This window comes from Gambusia affinis, linkage group LG24 (assembly GCF_019740435.1).
Source record: "Gambusia affinis linkage group LG24, SWU_Gaff_1.0, whole genome shotgun sequence".
Classification (NCBI taxonomy): domain Eukaryota; kingdom Metazoa; phylum Chordata; class Actinopteri; order Cyprinodontiformes; family Poeciliidae; genus Gambusia; species Gambusia affinis.
Window position 1 is genome coordinate 5,121,406 of NC_057891.1, and position 17,957 is coordinate 5,139,362.

General features: G+C 38.9%; 1 protein-coding gene across 2 annotated transcripts in view; it reads left to right on the forward strand.

Annotated features, from left to right (window-relative positions):
- The window catches only part of zranb3 (zinc finger, RAN-binding domain containing 3), a 75,803-nt gene that overhangs the window by 27,996 nt on the left and 29,850 nt on the right, over positions 1 to 17,957 (forward strand). For both annotated transcript variants that reach the window (XM_044109960.1, XM_044109962.1), the window contains exons 9-14: positions 294 to 413; positions 5,043 to 5,162; positions 5,401 to 5,580; positions 5,754 to 5,927; positions 7,687 to 8,092; positions 13,540 to 13,749. In XM_044109960.1, the coding sequence (XP_043965895.1) occupies positions 294 to 413; positions 5,043 to 5,162; positions 5,401 to 5,580; positions 5,754 to 5,927; positions 7,687 to 8,092; positions 13,540 to 13,749 (1,210 nt within the window). The remainder of the gene's footprint in view (positions 1 to 293; positions 414 to 5,042; positions 5,163 to 5,400; positions 5,581 to 5,753; positions 5,928 to 7,686; positions 8,093 to 13,539; positions 13,750 to 17,957) is intronic.

Below are 17,957 nucleotides of genomic sequence, written 5' to 3' on the forward strand. Positions count from 1 at the left end.
TCCACACACACACACACACACACACACACACACACGCACACACACCAATCATATTGCCAAGTTGCGAGCCATTGATTTGCTCTCGCTATCTGCGAGCTGACAAATGCGCTCAGGTCGCCGCGTTTTAAAGTCAGGATCCCCGGCATTCAATAGCGAATCGATCACACAGAAAGGATGCAGCGGTGATTAATTGACTTCTTTACTGATCTTGCCGCTGTGTGGCGGAGCGGCGGAGTGATGGATTCAGTGTCTCTCTTTCATCCGTGTCTATTTCTGTGTGCATGTGCGGTCAGGCGGGAGCTGTGAAGGACTACATTAAGATGGTGCTGGAGGCAGAGGAGCTGAAGTTCCTGGTGTTCGCCCACCACCTCACCATGCTGCAGGCCTGCACCGAAGCCGCCATTGAGGCCAAGGTAACCTCAGGCGGCGTGGCGGTGTCTCAAACTTGAAACAGAAAACAGACATTTTGTTGCACACAAAATAGATTTGGATTCAGAAACAATCCTACTGGAGATACTAGTCTATGTTTTCAATTTAGTTGCAGAATACAATATTTCCTCTGTGATTTTGTGCCTGAAATTGTTTGGGTTTATTTTGTGCTAAGATAAAGGTCGGAGTTCAGTGTATATGATAGTGCAAGACGAATTAAATCTGACTGTAGGATAATAGTTTTGATGGGTCCAGTGTAAGCACTGAGAAATTTACTGAATTTCCTCAAATTGAAGTTTAGTAAATTTTGGTTTTTGAGACAGAAATTTCCCCAGATTGAATGAATTTGCTACTTGAATTTAGCTCGTTTTATCTTGTTCCATTTTTAAATTACTTTAGACTTTTAATCTTAAAGGGCCAATAGCACAATCAAGTAATTCAACGCCTTGAAATTGGGTCACTGTTTCTTTAAGAACTCCTGCTTTTCTAAAACTCCTCCTTCATGAAGTCATCCCAACATGGCTCCTCTGTCAACTCTTTAGCGACGTTTATACCAGCTTTTCACTGAGAAGTAGCTCTTATAATGAGCTCTGCAGTTCCTCCAGGTGTTTGCTAATTGCTGCTGGCTAGTCTGAAGGAGCTGAGTGAGGGAGTCGTAGGGGAAGGGAAGCTGGGAAGCTTTTGAACTCCAGCTTTGAGGAGGAGCTAGGTCCAACCACAGCTGAATGGTTGCCATGGAGATTAAAAGATTTTTTTCAAGCATCTTTGTTTCTGATGAGGGAATGACATTATAACAAGATAGAAAACTCAAAGTTGATTTTACATAGTACTCCCCCTTCAGTGATCTTTTCTCTTCTGTTATTTGTTACTTATAGTTACTTTGGTAAAAAGGTCTAAATGGTAATGAATGAGTATAAAACAAATTGGTGACTGGGCTTTTTCTGGCTTATAATTCTTGTCTCCTACTGACTTTGTTGTTTAAATCTGAGGGTTTTTTTTATGACATTAAGTCAAATCAGAAAATCTGACCTCACACTATGAGGTCAGCCAGATCCACCACACTATTTGCTTAAGCTTCTAAGAGAGGAAACAAAGCATTAAGAAGCAAATAAAGCACCGCTGATGTGCATAAACTCACTACGTTCCTCAGAACATGAAAGCACCTCCCACCACCAGTATTTTTAGTTTTTAATTTATTTTTGTGCTTTTTTTTGTCCTGCTGCTTTAAACACAATACCTGACTGATTACAGAGATAGGAGTCTCATCGTAATTATCAAGGTTTTTTTCTGCGGTGGTGATCTGATATTTCTTTTATGGTATCAGGCGAATCATTTAGATGTTCACCTAATTTTTGTAGCTATTTTTTTTGCTAAATATCACTTTGTAAATTTTGATAAATTTGAATATTTTTTGCAGCTGCTTTCAGGAACCTGTACGGCTTTAAGACTTCACTAGTATCTAACATATTGTGGTTAAATATATTAGTTACTCCAAAAGGAGTGCAGCTGATAGTTTAGAGAAGAGTTTTAGATTTACACAAGTTGACTATGGTGGCCATTTTTAGATACAAGTAAAAATAATTTGCAGATGTGTCTCAGCAAATAAAGTCAGCTGACAAAGTCAACGTCTATCTAATTTATTTAATTGGTTCACTGTGATGTTTGACAAAGAAAGCTCCAGTTTGGTTCCTGAAGCTTCCTGTGCAGAGTTTGCCAAATGACTCAGAGTTTATATTTTTACACCGACAGCACAGATCACTTTGCAACAAAAGCACAGGCTGTTTTCTCTGTCTTTAGTTTCATATTTTCATTTAATGTTCCAACTCCAGAGACTTTCATTGCCTATTATATGTAACCTGGAGATATTAATCCTGCAGAGTGCATCTATGTTTCACACTTCCTTTCTGGCTTATCAGACATAATTGGCCCCACGTTTTAGTTTTATTCTTTCATCCATAGTCCCACTGGGTTTATAAAGCGAAACTCAGTCATAGTTGCGATTTACTTTGACAGAGTAATGATGTCTGTGCTCACAAGTAGAGCTTGTACTGACAGCAGATGTTAGCCGTCATGAATTATTAAAATCTCGGGCTTTTAAGCCGTTTGCAGGTGTATAATTAAATGCAGGCACAATATTTAAATAATTAACAAATTACTCATGTCGCCTGATAAGAATCTCCAAATTCTTCAAGTAAACTGCATCCTAATTTACTCTTTTTCTCTGGAAGTAAACTTTTCTTCATAAGTTTTTTTTTTCTTCATCCGCTCATTACAAGCAAATGTATTCTCCTAGGTTGGCATCAGCAACCTGTGAAGCAGTTCAAGTGCGCATTTGTGTGCATAGCAGAGGTCGAGAAGTTGTCATTCGAATGTAATGTGATGGCACGAGGTGTGATAGCACATTCCTCCTTGAGACGCTCACTCCGCGGTGTGTTCGCACTCACCAATTAACAGCGATGAGCTAAAAAAAGGGATGTCAAGCAACGGCAGGAGATGTGAAGCCTGGCAGAGACGGCCATAACGTCACTGTTTCGTGCTTCGTGTGTCTCACCTGTTGGTGAACTAATGAGAAGGTTGTTGAGCACTGATTAAATCAAACAATAAATATCCCTGTTCAATTATCAGATTCACTTGTGTTTTTTTTTTTTTTTTTTTTTTTCAGTTTAAGGTGCTAATTTTCACAGAAATGAGTGGATATGTTTATTTGACATTTCATTGTTCCAGGAATTTTTCATATTCATGCCGTCACAGTTGCATTAACATCTGGGAGTAGCGCAGTGGGAACATTACGTCCCACTGTTGGCCACTGTGTTGCTCCACAGGACTGATGGACCCAAATCAAAAGAGTGCAGTCACCATAGTGCAGTAGTAGCCAGCTGAATGTCAAATTCATGTTTTAATTAAACAAAACCTTTGTTTTCTGTTGTGTTTCTCTTCTGTTTACCTACTTTATGAAAGGTTTTTTATGATCAGGGCTGCATCATGTGCTCATTTCAAAATTTCTAGTAAAGCTGGATAGAGTACAGAGTAATAAAATAACTTGGAAGAAATGAAAACTCAGCCTTTTCATAGTATGAACCATAATTATATTCAGTGAAGAGTGCAGATAACCCTACTTCCCTCATCATCTCTTGTTATTTGTGTAATCTTTTATACTATATTCATAAAGGAGTTTTGAATAATAAGGCTCAACCTACTACACCTGAAACCTTCAATCATACTTTATTCATTAGCTTTTCTCCTGCCTTCAGTAGAGATATCTGGCAAAAACACAGCTGAAAATAGATTATGTTAGCAATAACTCTAGATTTGCTGCTTAATTTAGCGGTTCCTTTTTTGTTATTTTGTTATAGTGTCGCTGTTAAAGTGTGATTTAGTATCTAAAAAAAGACACTTTAATATAATTAGGACCATTTCTCAACAACCAGAAACTGGCTAACTTTCCAGCAAGCTAACATCCAAAGAGGGATGCAGGGTAAGAGTATTTATTTTTCTTTTTTAGGTATATTTGTGTCAATTTTACATTGTAAGTGACATTTATAATTTTTATATAAATTTTTCTTCTAATTTTATTTTCGTCTTCAATCATTTCAGAGAATTTTAAACTAATTAGTATTTAAATAGTAGTTCATTGTTAGCATATATTTTAGCATAGACGCTAGCAAGCTAACACGCCCAGAGGGATCCGAGGCAAGAGTATTTTTCTATGTTTATTAGTTTCTATTTTATATTAAAAGTGGCATTTATATTCTTATCAAGTATTTTTTTCTAGTTTTGTTTTTGTCTTTCAACATGTGAGAGAATTATCTGGCTAATAACAGTTAATTGCTGAAACACTTTCGCTAGCTAATGGCTAACTGTATACAGCATATAATATTGTTTTTATTTAAGTCTTTAACTTACACTTTCTGTGCTATAGTGAAGCTTTATTTTTGGCTCACGTTTTGATGATGTTTTAGGTAATTTCTTTTAAATAAAATGAACAGACAAAAAATTAAATCAAGACTATTATTAAAAGAAAACTGCATAAAATTGGAAATGAGAAGTTGGTTGGAGCGTGGACTCAGCTTATTCGCCTTGGTTTTATTTATTTGTTTGGTAGTTTATTAAAATTATACATCTTCACTATCATAATTTCTGAAGCTTTTTTATGAAAGTTTAAGAAACTGTTAACCTCAGCTCCCAGAATGGCTGCTGGATTAGTTATTTAATTATCTGTAGATATGTTTATCCCTCCTGAAGACAAAATATGCAGAGGAATACTCAGGTTGTGTTGCTAATATCAGTTAGCATGTAGCCTAACTTGTAACAAAACAAGCAAATCTAATAGTTTTTTTCTTTCTTACAAGTTCCAATTTGAGGTTATACAGTATTATTAATTGATTATAATCAATCAATCAATCAATCTTTATTCCAGACACAAAAGAGGTCCATATTAAACACAAATGATAAATAAATTATACCTTAGCTTTTTCCAGAACTCTAATTTTAGTACCTAGAATTTGTTCTATTTTTGATTAAAAAACAGTATAGTGTTATGGCTTTACCATAGCACAAGTGGCACTTTTTAAACATGAATTAATCACTAAAACATGTCTCCTTTGGTCTGCCAGGCTGGGTACATCCGAATCGACGGCAGGGTGCCTTCATCGGAGCGAATCAAGTTAGTCCACAAATTCCAGAGCGATCCAGAAACCCGAGTCGCCATCCTCAGTATCCAAGCCGCCGGTCAGGTACTGTGATGGAAACTTACTGCTGAACTATGAATTACTGTATTGTTTTTTCTGTTTTTAGCTGAAAAGTAAGTAAAAATATGAAGTGGCAAATAGTAAGTAAGATATACCAAATGGTGACAAATTAAAGGCATTCCGTTCAGAAGAAGTAGCTTCTATTTTGAGAGTTTTGCTCTATTTTGCTCAAATTATGCTGCTTTTCTGTGTGTGTGTGTGTGTATGTGTGTGTTGTGTCTAGGGTTTGACCTTCACCGCTGCCAGCCATGTGGTGTTTGCCGAGCTCTACTGGAACCCCGGACACATGAAGCAGGCGGAAGACCGCGCTCACCGCATCGGGCAGACGTCCTCTGTCAACGTGCACTACCTCATCGCCAAGGGCACCTTTGACACAGTCATGTGGTCCATCCTCAAGAGGAAGGTAGCGCTGACGACATTATGCAAGCATGCTGGGATTAATTCATGCAAAGCTGCTAAAACTTTCAGTCGTGACAGTCGTGTTTACTTCATATGACGCGTGACTAATAAAAATATTTTAGAGCTAAATAGAAAAAAAATATGACAGGGTAAAGCTAAATGTTGTGTGACTTCCAGGAAACTGTTACTGGTAGCACTTTGAACGGCAGGAAGGAATACCTGAAGGCTGATGAAGGTGACAAGGACAAGTGGGAGTTCCTCAGCCTTGCCAATGCTTGGACGCCGAATGAGATGGTGCTGCCGCTGGAGGGAAACACAGGAAATGTGAACGATAACATTTTCTTCTCCTATGTGAGTTTCTCAGAATCTCTGATTGTAAGGACAAGTCATTTTACATTTACCACATTCCCTGTTGGTATCTTCTCTTGCGAAAACATTCTTGCCCATTGATAATTTCTACACTTTGTTCAATAAGAATTGTAAATTTCAATGTGTTTAGCTGAAGCAAAATCAAATCAAAAGTCAAATAAAATTTTATTTGGATAGCACCTTTCAGAGACAAAACATTTCAGGTGCTTTACATGATAAAAACACAAAAAAACAGTCAGAAAACAGTCAACAATTGAAACATTGCATTTTGTCGTTATTACACATCAGATTGTTGATAAGATGTTGGGTTTTAATCTCGAAGTTTGTTCCAGATTTGTGCTGCATGTAAATGCGTTTTTCAAGATTTTTTACATATACTTAAAAAAAATTAAAATTTATACTCTACAGCAATGGAAAAAAATTAACTAATACATTTTTTACTTGTTCAATAATAAACTAACCCTGCAGTATTCTACTTAAATAAATAAAGACTTCAGATTCCCAAGTGGCCCTGGGGCCACAGTTTGGACACCCATATTTGGTTTGTTATCTATGATATTCAGTGTTAGCCGTTATATTCCTTTCAATTCACAATTATTCCCTGCTGTGTGTTGGGATATCGCATAAAATCCATTGACATTTGTGGTTGGAAAATTACAAAATGTGAACAGGCGTTCAGTTTTTTTTTTTTTTTTTTACCAACACTAATTATCCTCATTCAGTCGGTTGAAACTGAGGAGATACGGTTTCTCTGTGTGGTTTTCTTTTTTAATTCTGCGGTTTAATGGCTCCAGTTGATTGTATCAAAGCACTTAACTAATCAGCTGATCTTTGAGCAACTGCTGACACGACCCTTTTAGATTTTCTACCAAAGCCAAACACAAGCCTGCTGAGTTGAAGAGGGTAATTTTCAGATAAGCCACAGATCAGTGGTAGTCAAAGGCTTAAATGACCAGAAAAAATATCTGCATGTTGAATTAATTTTATCAAAAAAATTGGTGGGATTTTTTCAAAAGGATTAAAGAACAATAGAGGTTGATAAACTGGATTAATTAGGGTTATTTTGAATTTGAAAGGCTGGGACAATACTTAAATGTCTTAAACTCAGATTTGTCTAGTTCCAGTTTATTTTTATTTAAGCAAGAAATGTATTTGATTTTCTGTTCAGAGTAATCAACTCATAAAAAGGCCCAATTTTAAAAAAATAAGGACTTGAAATTTCTTAAATTCATTGAAAAACAATAAGTTGGCCTTAAATACCTTAATCACAAGTCTTAAATCTGTTTTAATCTCATGTATTCTAGGGACTTTACTGTTCCACAAACCTTTGAGTCGTGCAGACATAGCATTATAGTCTGTGACTCAATGTGGTTGTTAGGGTTGTTCATCTTAGCTGATGGCTTGCTTCTGTTGCCAGTCAATTAATTTATTTCCCATTTTCTGTCTGGATACTTGTCTTAAATTTAATTCATAATGGTTTTAAAAGTCTTAAGTATGAGTTGGTGCAACTTGCAGAATCCCAGTAATACCAATTATTGTACCTCAGTGAGTAGGGGACTGTAAAATTGGCTTCTCTTGTCAGAAGGAATATTAATTAACCTTTTTGTCTACATGCAAAAAGGCCAAACATGGAAGAAAATTAACTCATTCCTTAAGAAATGAGAATTTTTTTGGTAATTTATATTCCAAACGCTTCTTCTTTGGAGACAAATCTAACATGAGCTTACATTGTTTTTCTTAGTTTGAGAAAGAAAAGCAGCACGATATTCGCTCGTTCTTCTCGCCAATTGCCAGCAAGGAGAAGAAGAGGAAGAGACCAGATGACGGGGGACCGACTCCGTCTCCATCCTCGGAGCCGGTGGAAGATGTTGACTCCGACCGCTCTCCCTCCTGTGGGAATCCTGACCCGGACTTTTCACCGCAGCTGAAGAGGCTTGTAAGGCCCAAGTCCAGGTTGAGTCTCGGGTCTCGTTTTGCCGGGAAGCGGAGGTTGAGGCCGGGATGGACCAGCCCAGGAAGTCCCGCCTCGTTTGTCCGCCTGAAGCCTCGGGAGACGTGGAGCTGCGGGGCGTGCACCTACTCCAACAGCGGCCTGCTGCCTTACTGTGAGATGTGCGAGTTCCCCAGCTCATCTGGGCTCAAACCTGGTAAGACAGAGAAGCTACTAAAACACTGATCATATCATCTAACCCTCCCAGATGTTTGTGTCTGTCTGTTGTGGACCTCTTCTTTTAAAAAAGGACAACACTGCCCCCGTCTCTTGCTTAAACCGAAGCACCTGAAGCAAAAAAAAAAAAAATCCATTCAGCTCTTTATTTTCCTCCCTGTCAATATCAATCCGAGCAGTCTGTTGACATAATACTTTCGAGCAGCATTACAGATTTCACCAGATGGAAACGCGATATAGCGAAAGATGGAGGCAGCCTTGCCAGCGTCTGAAATAGCTCTGCTCCGACAGGATTGTCTGTCTCTCTCTCTTCCTGCAGATGACAAGGACACAGCATAATTCTCACCTGTCAAGCCAAGAGAGAGAGACAGAGAAAGCGGCTGCTACTGCTGCTAACGCCTCACGTAAAGTTGGGGAAAAGTTGAGCTGGCTCTAGGTAATATCTCTGACAGCCTATGATTGTGTCTTGCAGAAGAGTAAGGGAGGGAAGTCGTTATGACCCGGCAGACTGCAGGTCTGCGCTTCTTAAATGTCTGAGGTGCATCACAGATCGGCTGGGGAAAAAAAATCGAAACTGGAATGAGTTTCAAAATAGTCAGGCAAAAAAAATCCAACTTTTAACTGGATTTAGTGAACTATTAGACATCAAATTATACTGAAAAAGAATCACCATGGTCACAACTGGTGTGATTTTAATTTATTTTTTCTTATTGTAGTAGCAAGATGACTTATGAATACAAATTACAATTTTATTTGTTTTTAAACAAAATGTGAATCATTTGCATCCAAGAAATCTGTGCACAATCTTAAAAAAGTAATCTTAATCTTTAGTAATCTTAAATATGTCCAGACTTTTCACCATAGACCTTCAATTACAATTCACAAGTCTTAAATTGGTAAATATCTTCCTTCATTGCTTTTTTTTTGGGAATAGTCAGTAGTAACAGTTTGCATTAAATCTGAGAAATATGTCTGACCATAATTACCATTGAAGGAAAACGGGAAGAGAAATTTGTAAATTTGAAATGAGGAAATAGTCATTTTTCTTTCTATGTAGTTAGAAAATGACTTAAGGATAACAAAGTCAATAGATAAATAAATAAAAAAATGTCTTTTTAGGCTATTTGAACTTCTGGTTTCAACTGTAGCTGCAGAAGTTTGTAATATTATGAAGTTCTTTTGACAATGATATTAGTAGTTATATATGACGCTCAAGTTTTCCTGTCTTTTGACATTCATTAGTGACTTTTGAGTGTCTTAAATGTCATGACAGGATCTATATTAAGTTCCCAGCAGATATTGAATGTGCTGAAGGTCTGTTTGCAGCTGACGCAGGAGAAAAGAGAGAACAAACAGGCACTACTTCCATTTTTTTTATTATTATTTCTAAGGCTCAAACCCACACAAAAAACACACAAAACACCCTCCTTCCACCCCGCCCCATTTCAAGCTCCGCTGCAGCAGATGCTTGATAACTATTCAGCATTCACACTCCTCTTTGTCACAAGCGCCACTCTGCATTCACAGCGGCGGGCTGTGTCAGCTTGCTAGACAGGAAATTTAACAACCTGCTAAATTTGTAAATGACAGACTGTGCGGGAAAATAACAACTGTATTTATGGAGATATCGCTCAGCTTGCCACTGAAATCCTCAGCACTCGAGGATGCAAGAAAATAATCAGGTGGAAGCCTGTGATGTGACATGAGAAATGTTATTCCTTCAAGAACAACATGGTTTTTTTTTTTTTTTTTTTCGGTGTGACTACACAGGGAGCAGAGAGAGTGTGAATCACAGAATAGTGTCATATGATGCGAAGATATCGAGACGTTAAGTTTAAATTTAAAAAATCCTGGTTGCACATCAAGAACCCAAAACAACACTTTAAGCAATCCAGGACTCAATTTCTCTCAGTTAGGGTCAAAGTTCATGATTCAACAAGGGAGAGAGAGGTAAGAAGTTAAAAAATAACAAGGTAGAAGTGCAAAAATAGAAGAAATATATAATAGATTTACACATCACTGCAGGTAATAGTTTTCACATCTCCTACTTTACTTCACTCCTTTCCAAAATGCATCATCCTTATGGTTGATTTTACTCATTATTTTAGTTTAATTAATATCTTTAACTGTAAATGACCACCTGCTCCTTTTTAAAATGTGCTCCATTATTCCATTAAATACTATTCGTCAGAAATGCCAGACTTCCTGCGATGCCAAGACTAAAACGTGTCTTGCTTCAGTGGCATATGCCGCATTTTCCGACTAAATCCCGTCGCTCTTATTTTAGGAAAGGGATTACAAGGAAAATGGTTTGGAAGCGTAACGTCAACATGTTTTAATACAGTACTTTATTTTAAACCACTTCTAAGTCTTTACACGATGCTTCCAAGAAGCTAAACTTTCAGAACTGTTCTGTAGTTTATGTGTAAAACAACGAGGAAAAGTTTGAGTGAACAAAAAAATTGTTTGACTTAAAAACAAAATATTTGGCGCACAAGGTTTCAACCCTTAAACTGGGGTAAAATTAACAAAAGTCACTGAGAAATTCTGGAGAAAAGCTTGCGTAGAGAGGTCAAAGTGAGTTTTGGACCTAAAAATAACATTTCATCTACTGGTGAAATGTTTCCTGGATGTATTGATGAAGGAAAAAGCTTCTAAAGACCAAAGTAAATATTCAAAATACCTGAAAACGTACTGATAATGGCTGATTTGAAAGCCTACAGGAACTTTTAGCTGCATTGAAGCAAAAATATAGAGAAATAAAGTATAATCCAAGACTTACTATATAACTCTGCCTGGATGTTTGATGACATTTAATAAGAAAAGACTTTAGAGCTAACTTATGGGCAAATGTCAAGTTGCCGTAGCTGTTAATATCACTTCATATTCAGACTTCTTAAGGCACTAAAATAAGTTTCTGCTTTTTTCCCTTAAATTAATTTTTGAATCTTGTACATAAATGTGTTCTGTGTGTTTTTTCTTTTTAAATTAGATGCACGAAATGCATACAACACATTATTTTATTTATCTCAGACGTCTTTTTTTTTTCTATGTAATCCCATATTTTTCTCTAAAATTGATCTCCTGTGCTGCAGGAAAGAGGGATCTGCCGTATAACAGGTGTTGAACAGTAATATTATAATAATCGTGTTCAGATTGAATCCCCTGTAGGGCTGCTTGGTCAGGAATCTGTTTTTTAATCAAACTGTCACAAATTGTTACTTCACCTCCTTCGTGTGACAGTCGACTTGAACCATTTCCTGGACTTATTTCCAGGACCAGCTACTTTCTTTTTTTTTTTTTGTTGATGCTTTGAAGCACTTCCTGTTTGCGTCACATGTGGGTTGCTTTGATTTGGTTTGAGTGGAGTGGATTCGAGTCAATTCTGCAACCTTATCAGCCCACTGTGAGCATGACGGGGGGGTTCTACTGGGCGGGAAAACACCGGGGCCGGCCCCCGCAGGACTTCGCCGCTAACGTCTTCCACGTCGGGGGACAACTTAACACAAATTGAGCCGTCTCTCCGCGGCCTCTGTCGACTTGTTAGTTGAGGGGGCCGGCGGCCCGGAGACTCGCGGTGACATTTTGAGGAAGCCGTCGAGAACTGGCCTTTTGAAGAAACAAGCCTCAGAGAGGCAAGATCACTAATTAGCCTTCCGTGTCCTCCGGTCTCACAACTTACTGTCTTGTTAGATTTCGCACCTCGAGTTTGACAAATATTGTGAAAGGATGTGATTTAAATATAACCAGGAGAGATGGGGAACAGAAATTGCGCAGCCTAGTTTCTCTCTTTTTTTTTTAAAGAAGTTCTGCTCAGACTGTGACATTTGCAGTTGGCCATAAATATTTGTGGTCTTTTCTTAAAACAGCTGCTCAGTTTTTTTAAACTTTAGCATGAAGTGTGTTGAAGCATAATTTAAGTTAAATTGGTTTTAAATATTTCTGTGTCTTAATATGCCATCTGATTTCCATGTTACAAGACAAACAGGTCAATTGCTTCCCAGTTATTTCAATTTTATAATAGAATACAGAACTGGATCTACTTTCTACGTGACAAAAACAAAGATAAACATGAAGTTAGTGGCAGCACTCTAACTCCAAATCAGGAGTGCTTTTATTGGGGAGAAAATGGAGACTACATCAATCAATCAAATCAATCAAATTTTATTTGTATAGCACATTTCAGCCTCAAGGCATCATAAAAACACAAAGTCATAGAACGTAGACTCAACAATCAAAACATTACATTAAGTCAAGTGCCATCGTTAAATTCTTCATTGAGTAGTCTAGATTTAATGGAACTCGGTGTTTCAGCTGGTGCATAGAAGATGAATGCTTCTGTGGTTCTGGGGATGCAGAACAGAACCAGAAGACCTGAGAGGACAGGAAGGTTAATACAACACCAGCAGATCTTTCAGTGATTTATAAACTAAGAACAGTATTTTAAAGTCTCTTCCCTCAGTGGAAGAACTTTAGAACTGGTGTGATGCTCTCTAACTTCCTAGTTTTAGTCAGAACCCCAGCAGCAGCATTCTGGATCTGATTGATTTTTTTAGGCAGATCTGTTGCAGTAATCAGTGTGACTGAAGATAAACTGATGGATGAGTTTCTTGAGATCTTGCTGAGACATTAGTCCTCTAATCCTGGAAATGTTCTTCAGGTGGTAGAAGACTGACTTTGTAACTGAAGGTTCAGGTCAGAGTTCATCTCTCCACCCAGATTTCGGGCCTGATCTCTGGTTTGTAGTTGTTTTGAAGCTGTGTGTTGACTCTAGATCTTTACTCTACTGGCGCCAAGGAAGGAGACCCAGCTAAACACTGAGAGACCGATTCAGGGTTACTTTCTATTTGAAAGAAAATCAAATTTAATGGCAGCAGTAGATCTGTTAATGACTGAGATGCAGCTAAACACAGCAGCGCTGAGCCAGGGTGTACTTTCCAAAACAAAGAGCTATAAAGAGAGAACATTAAGCTAATAGCTGCAATAGCTGCACATAATGTATAAATGCTGAGTGGCAGGAGGAAACGTGGAGGAAGGGTTATCAGTGTGTGTGTGTGTGTGTGTGTGTGTGTGTGTCTGTACAGTGCAGTAAGCTGCTACTTACCTCTGGCGTTGAGCCACTATCAGCTGTCTGCCCTCAGCTGCAGCCACGTACAGATGCAGCAATCGCCCACAATTATCCTTGTTTCAGTTTGATTGCACATGACACTGTTGAGCAATTAGTAAAACAATGGGACGAGAGCATAATCCGCTCGCTCAGCAAATGGTATTGGCGGTTTGAAGCAAGAGTCGGTGAAAGGAGGGTGGCAGGTGTTTGTTCTTCCCGGTTTTATGGGGCTAATCAGCCAACTCTACTCGTATATCTTTTGTAAATGCAGTTAAACTCTGAGTAATTTCCATCTTTGCTTTCTTTTTCTGCCGGCCCAGAGACACCAGGGCCTTCTCAAGCCTCCACTGGCCAAGAGTGCATTGTCCTTTCCAGCTCCGAAAGCGAACCAGAGCCTCTGAAAGTCAAACTGAAGCTGGAAGAAGCAGAAGATGAGGATAAGTGTTGGCCCAAAGGCAAACAATCAGCGAGGGAGGGAGGCGACAACATGGCTGGCAGCGGCGGCTGCCTCTCCTCTGACCACACACAGGGTAAATCCCACCTGCAATCTCTTGCCTTCTCATATCTAGGGAAATTGGCTGGTGCCACACTGTCACCTGCACATATACTGCTGTTTAATATCATCACGCCAACCAATAAGGAACTATATCTCCTCCCATATGGGGCCTGGCATTATTATTCTTATTTCCTTGTCGCATTGAGTTGAAGATGGAACCCATTTCTTCGGTTGGAATTAGGAGGCCGCCGCTACTCTTGGCACCAAATTACAGGACACACCAGGTTTCACGTCCGGTCCCTGTCCAGCAGGTCGAGAAGCTGGTGATTAGCTGCCTTTTTTTTTAATAAAGTGGAGTGAGGGCTAATTACATAAAAGCCACTCAAGCTCCTGTGTTGCACCTGCTCATCCCTGAAACACAACCTGGCTTCCCAGTCCACTCAGGTTTTTACATGTGCCCGTCTGTAAGTCTCAGAGGGACGTAAAGGAAACAAATTCCCAATTACACAGTGTGTAATATTGCAAATTAAGACCTCTGCGTTTGACTGCTTATGTCTCAGTGGGATACACAAAGCAATAAATTGCACTAATTACAAAGACCCTAATTACAGTGTCTGCAATATGAAGACCTTTTAAAGAAAACTGCCAGACAAGCAGAGTCTAAGAAAAGCCTGTGACCTGCGTGTTGACTTTGAAAACATGCAGACTGTTTTGGGATGTACAGCGTCTTAGTTGGAACAGTTTTCACCTTGTGTCTCAAACTGCGATGTGTTTAACTGGGATTTATTTCGGCTACAAAACCTTGAAGGAAAACCTGTCTGAGGATACCGACTGGACAGAGTTACTTTAACTCTTAACTTTAGAGTTTGAAATTAATTTAAATAACATGAAACATTAAAAATTTTGTTTAATTTGAAAGACGCTGTAAGTCTGAAAAGCTGCCTACTGTGCTGCGCTGCTCTCAGGAGTGAGGAAAAGCTAGAGTCAGAGAAATAGTGAAAGGAAGTTACCTAAGAAAGGATAAGTTGAAGGATTTTTTTGTTTGAGCCTCTGAAAATCATCCTAACTCATTGCACAGACATCTTCATGTGACTCAAGGCGGTTGAAGCTAATGCTAAGTAGCTGCTCATTTACCCTTGCTGCAAAAACAGAAAATCTTACCAAGTATTTTTGTTCTAATTTCTAGTGCAAACATCTTAATACACTTGAAATAAGACAAACTAAACCAGAAGCAACTTTTCAGCAAGACATAGAGACTTTTTAAAAATAAATAAGTCCTTAATATTGATGATAAAGAACTAGTTTTATTGGCAGATAAATTAACTTATAACAAGTCTTATTTCTTGTTAAAAGTTACTTTTATGTCACTTTTGTCTTATTTCGTTGACTTGACAAAATAAGACTGGCTCACTTCTATTGCCAACCCGTAACATGTTGCATTCATTGTGCACAAAAAAGCTTAATATACAGTTTTCTTTTGCACGTTTCAGATGAGATGCACGTCTTGAATTTTATTAAGTCTACAAATTTGAGTTGGTGAAACTTGCAGAAATCTTGCGCATTTGAACTGCTGTTTCTAGATGCTATTTAGACAAACGTCTCTAGGTGTGTAAAGCTGAGAGAAAAGGACTCAGCTGTAACTGCAGTGGTAGCTGGTTGAGTCACATTTGAGATTTTTATCTGTTTAAAGAAATGATTTATCACATAAAATACATTAAAGTTTATGGTTGTAGAAGGTTAAAACAGTAAAGGCCTGTGAGTTCAGTCAGGAACTGCGACTGAACTCCTTTTCTTTTTTCTTGTTTGCTAAAGACTTAGCATAAAAGCGACTGAAGCACAAGTGATTTCGGTTTTAACATGCAAGCTATCAACCCCGATTACCCTCTAACATTATGAGATCAGTGTGCAGCACCTTGGCAGATTTCCGTTCTTGAATTGCGCACAGTTTGGCATCTATTAGCGCTCAGACTGTCGAGTGGTTAATTTCCCGTCTCTGTGGCTACCTGTGCCCCCCCGACGCTCAACGATTGAATCCCACCGCTGCTTTCCCCCCGCAGAGGCTTCAGGCAGAAAAAAGGGAAAAAAAAAAACCTAAAGGTGAGTGAAAGCCGCTTTCTCTTGGAGAAAAAAAAAAACAGAAAAAGAAAGAAAATCGCCTCTATTCACAGTTGACTCTAGGGGAGAGATAAAAGCTTCACTGTCGATCAGAAATGGCAGCACTAAAGAGGCGCTGCAGGAGATCCGAACCCCGCACCCCCACGTGCCCTTTAGACGCGCACTTTTTTTTCCCGTCCTCTCGGTGACAACTAATATCTGTCTGCGAAAAGTTTCAGCCTGGAGTCGTTAAGTAGCATCTTCGGAGAAAGAAGCGAGGACTGGCGCAACAGATGGTATCCACAGAGCTCTGATCTCAGCATTGCTGAGTGAGTCAGGGATTACAAGAGGACACAGACAGCTCATCGCATTCCCTTCTGGATTCCTCTAAAAACACCCAGAATGCACGACGGTGTTTAGTATGAAGAAGAAGAAGAAGAAGAGGCATCTACATGTTCATCCTGTCGTCAGTTTATTAGTTACATGACTTTGGCGGTCTGTCTCCACCAGCAGGGGTCTAATACAAAACACAGTGGTTGTCCAATAAAAGTGACCTGTGGGGTCAGGAGCGGTGCCTAATGATTTTTCTCTACCTGCCTGTGGTTTTCAGAAGCGAGGAGCTGTCGGCCGCCCCCGCCTCTTGATTGCTCTGAGATTACTTTCCGCACAGCACAGACAGGCAATCACTCCTCCTCCTCCACCACCTCTCCGGCTGTCTCCCTCTCTCTCTCTGTCTGTCGCTCTATCTGCATGCTGTGGGAACATTTAAAACACGGATACCCGTTTGTTCGTCAGCTCAAACGTCGCTCATTCTCGAGGAGCGCGGTTAGAGTTTTTCCCTTTTTTTCCCTCTTTTTGTTCCACTGCTGCAAGAAGATGAGATGACTCAGTCCAATTAGGCGTTGTTTTCTTTCTCTCGCAGTAAAATAACAGATAAATCCCTCGGGGTGTTTTGAAGGCACCGTTCATACTGTGTAAGTGACAGTCTAATAAGACGGCTTTGTAAGATGAATTGCCCCCTTCGAATAAATGGCCCACTTAATGCAGCTGGTGCATTCCGCCACTGCAAAAATGGAGGGGGGTAAAAAAAAAAAACTGCTTACAGCAAATATACTGGGGGGCACATTGCGGAGCTGCTGGGTTTTATTACAGATGTAGCAGGCCAGAAGGATGGATGAGAGACTGCTGGTGTCCTAAAAATGTTTTGGTTCCAGGTTTGTTGGTCTGCAAAAAAAAGAAAAAAGAAGAAATGCCTTCGTCTTGTTATCTTGGTATTTTCAGACCCACTGCAGCTGAATGCAGGCTGAGATCAGAACAGTTTGTGCCAGATGGAGGGAAAGTGCAGTAAGGACGACTGCAAACATAAAATTGAAGCACTTTTTTTTTCTCTTTTCTTTTTTTGCTTAGGAAAGGTATGGAGAGGACCTGTGAGTCTAGATGCACAAAACAGAAAATCAATTATATGTACTCTGAAAAGCAACGTATATGACACAAAAGTATGAGTTTGTTCTGTAGAAATGTTTTGCTTAATTTATTGAAACTTGTTAATGTCTCTTCAAATACACCTTCAAGTGTTGATGCAACAGAAGTCAGAGAGATTGACCTGATGAAAAGCTACATTTTCAGATAAAATTACATATAAAGTTAATCAGTAAATGTTCTAACTCACTAGAGCATGTCGTCTGCTCCTTATTATGACTTTAAATGAGGTAATTATCACCTCGGTTGTAGTTTCTATAAGACATTTTTTGACAAACTCAATCTCTTAGAAAGACTTCACTCTTGTGGCGTCAAACTATGAACCCTCTACCTCCGTGCTTAATGACTGGAAAAGCCTCGGCGTTCTCAAACTTTCAAAGATTTTCTTATAAAGAAAAGCTGCTGCTAAAACAATATTTTATTACATTATTACATACAGCTGTTTGCAGATACACTCTGTCCTGGAGGGTGGTTGTCGCTAAATGCCTGGACATAGACAGACTTTATTGACATTTGAGCAAAATTTTGTTGCGAGTCTCCAATGATAATAAAATCATCTCTCCCTTTTTTTCTCTTATAACCTTTTTTAAAGTCTTTGTGTCCATTATATTTGAAATAAACCTCAAACAGTTTCTACTAGTTTTTTTTATATCACTCTGTCGCAGTTTA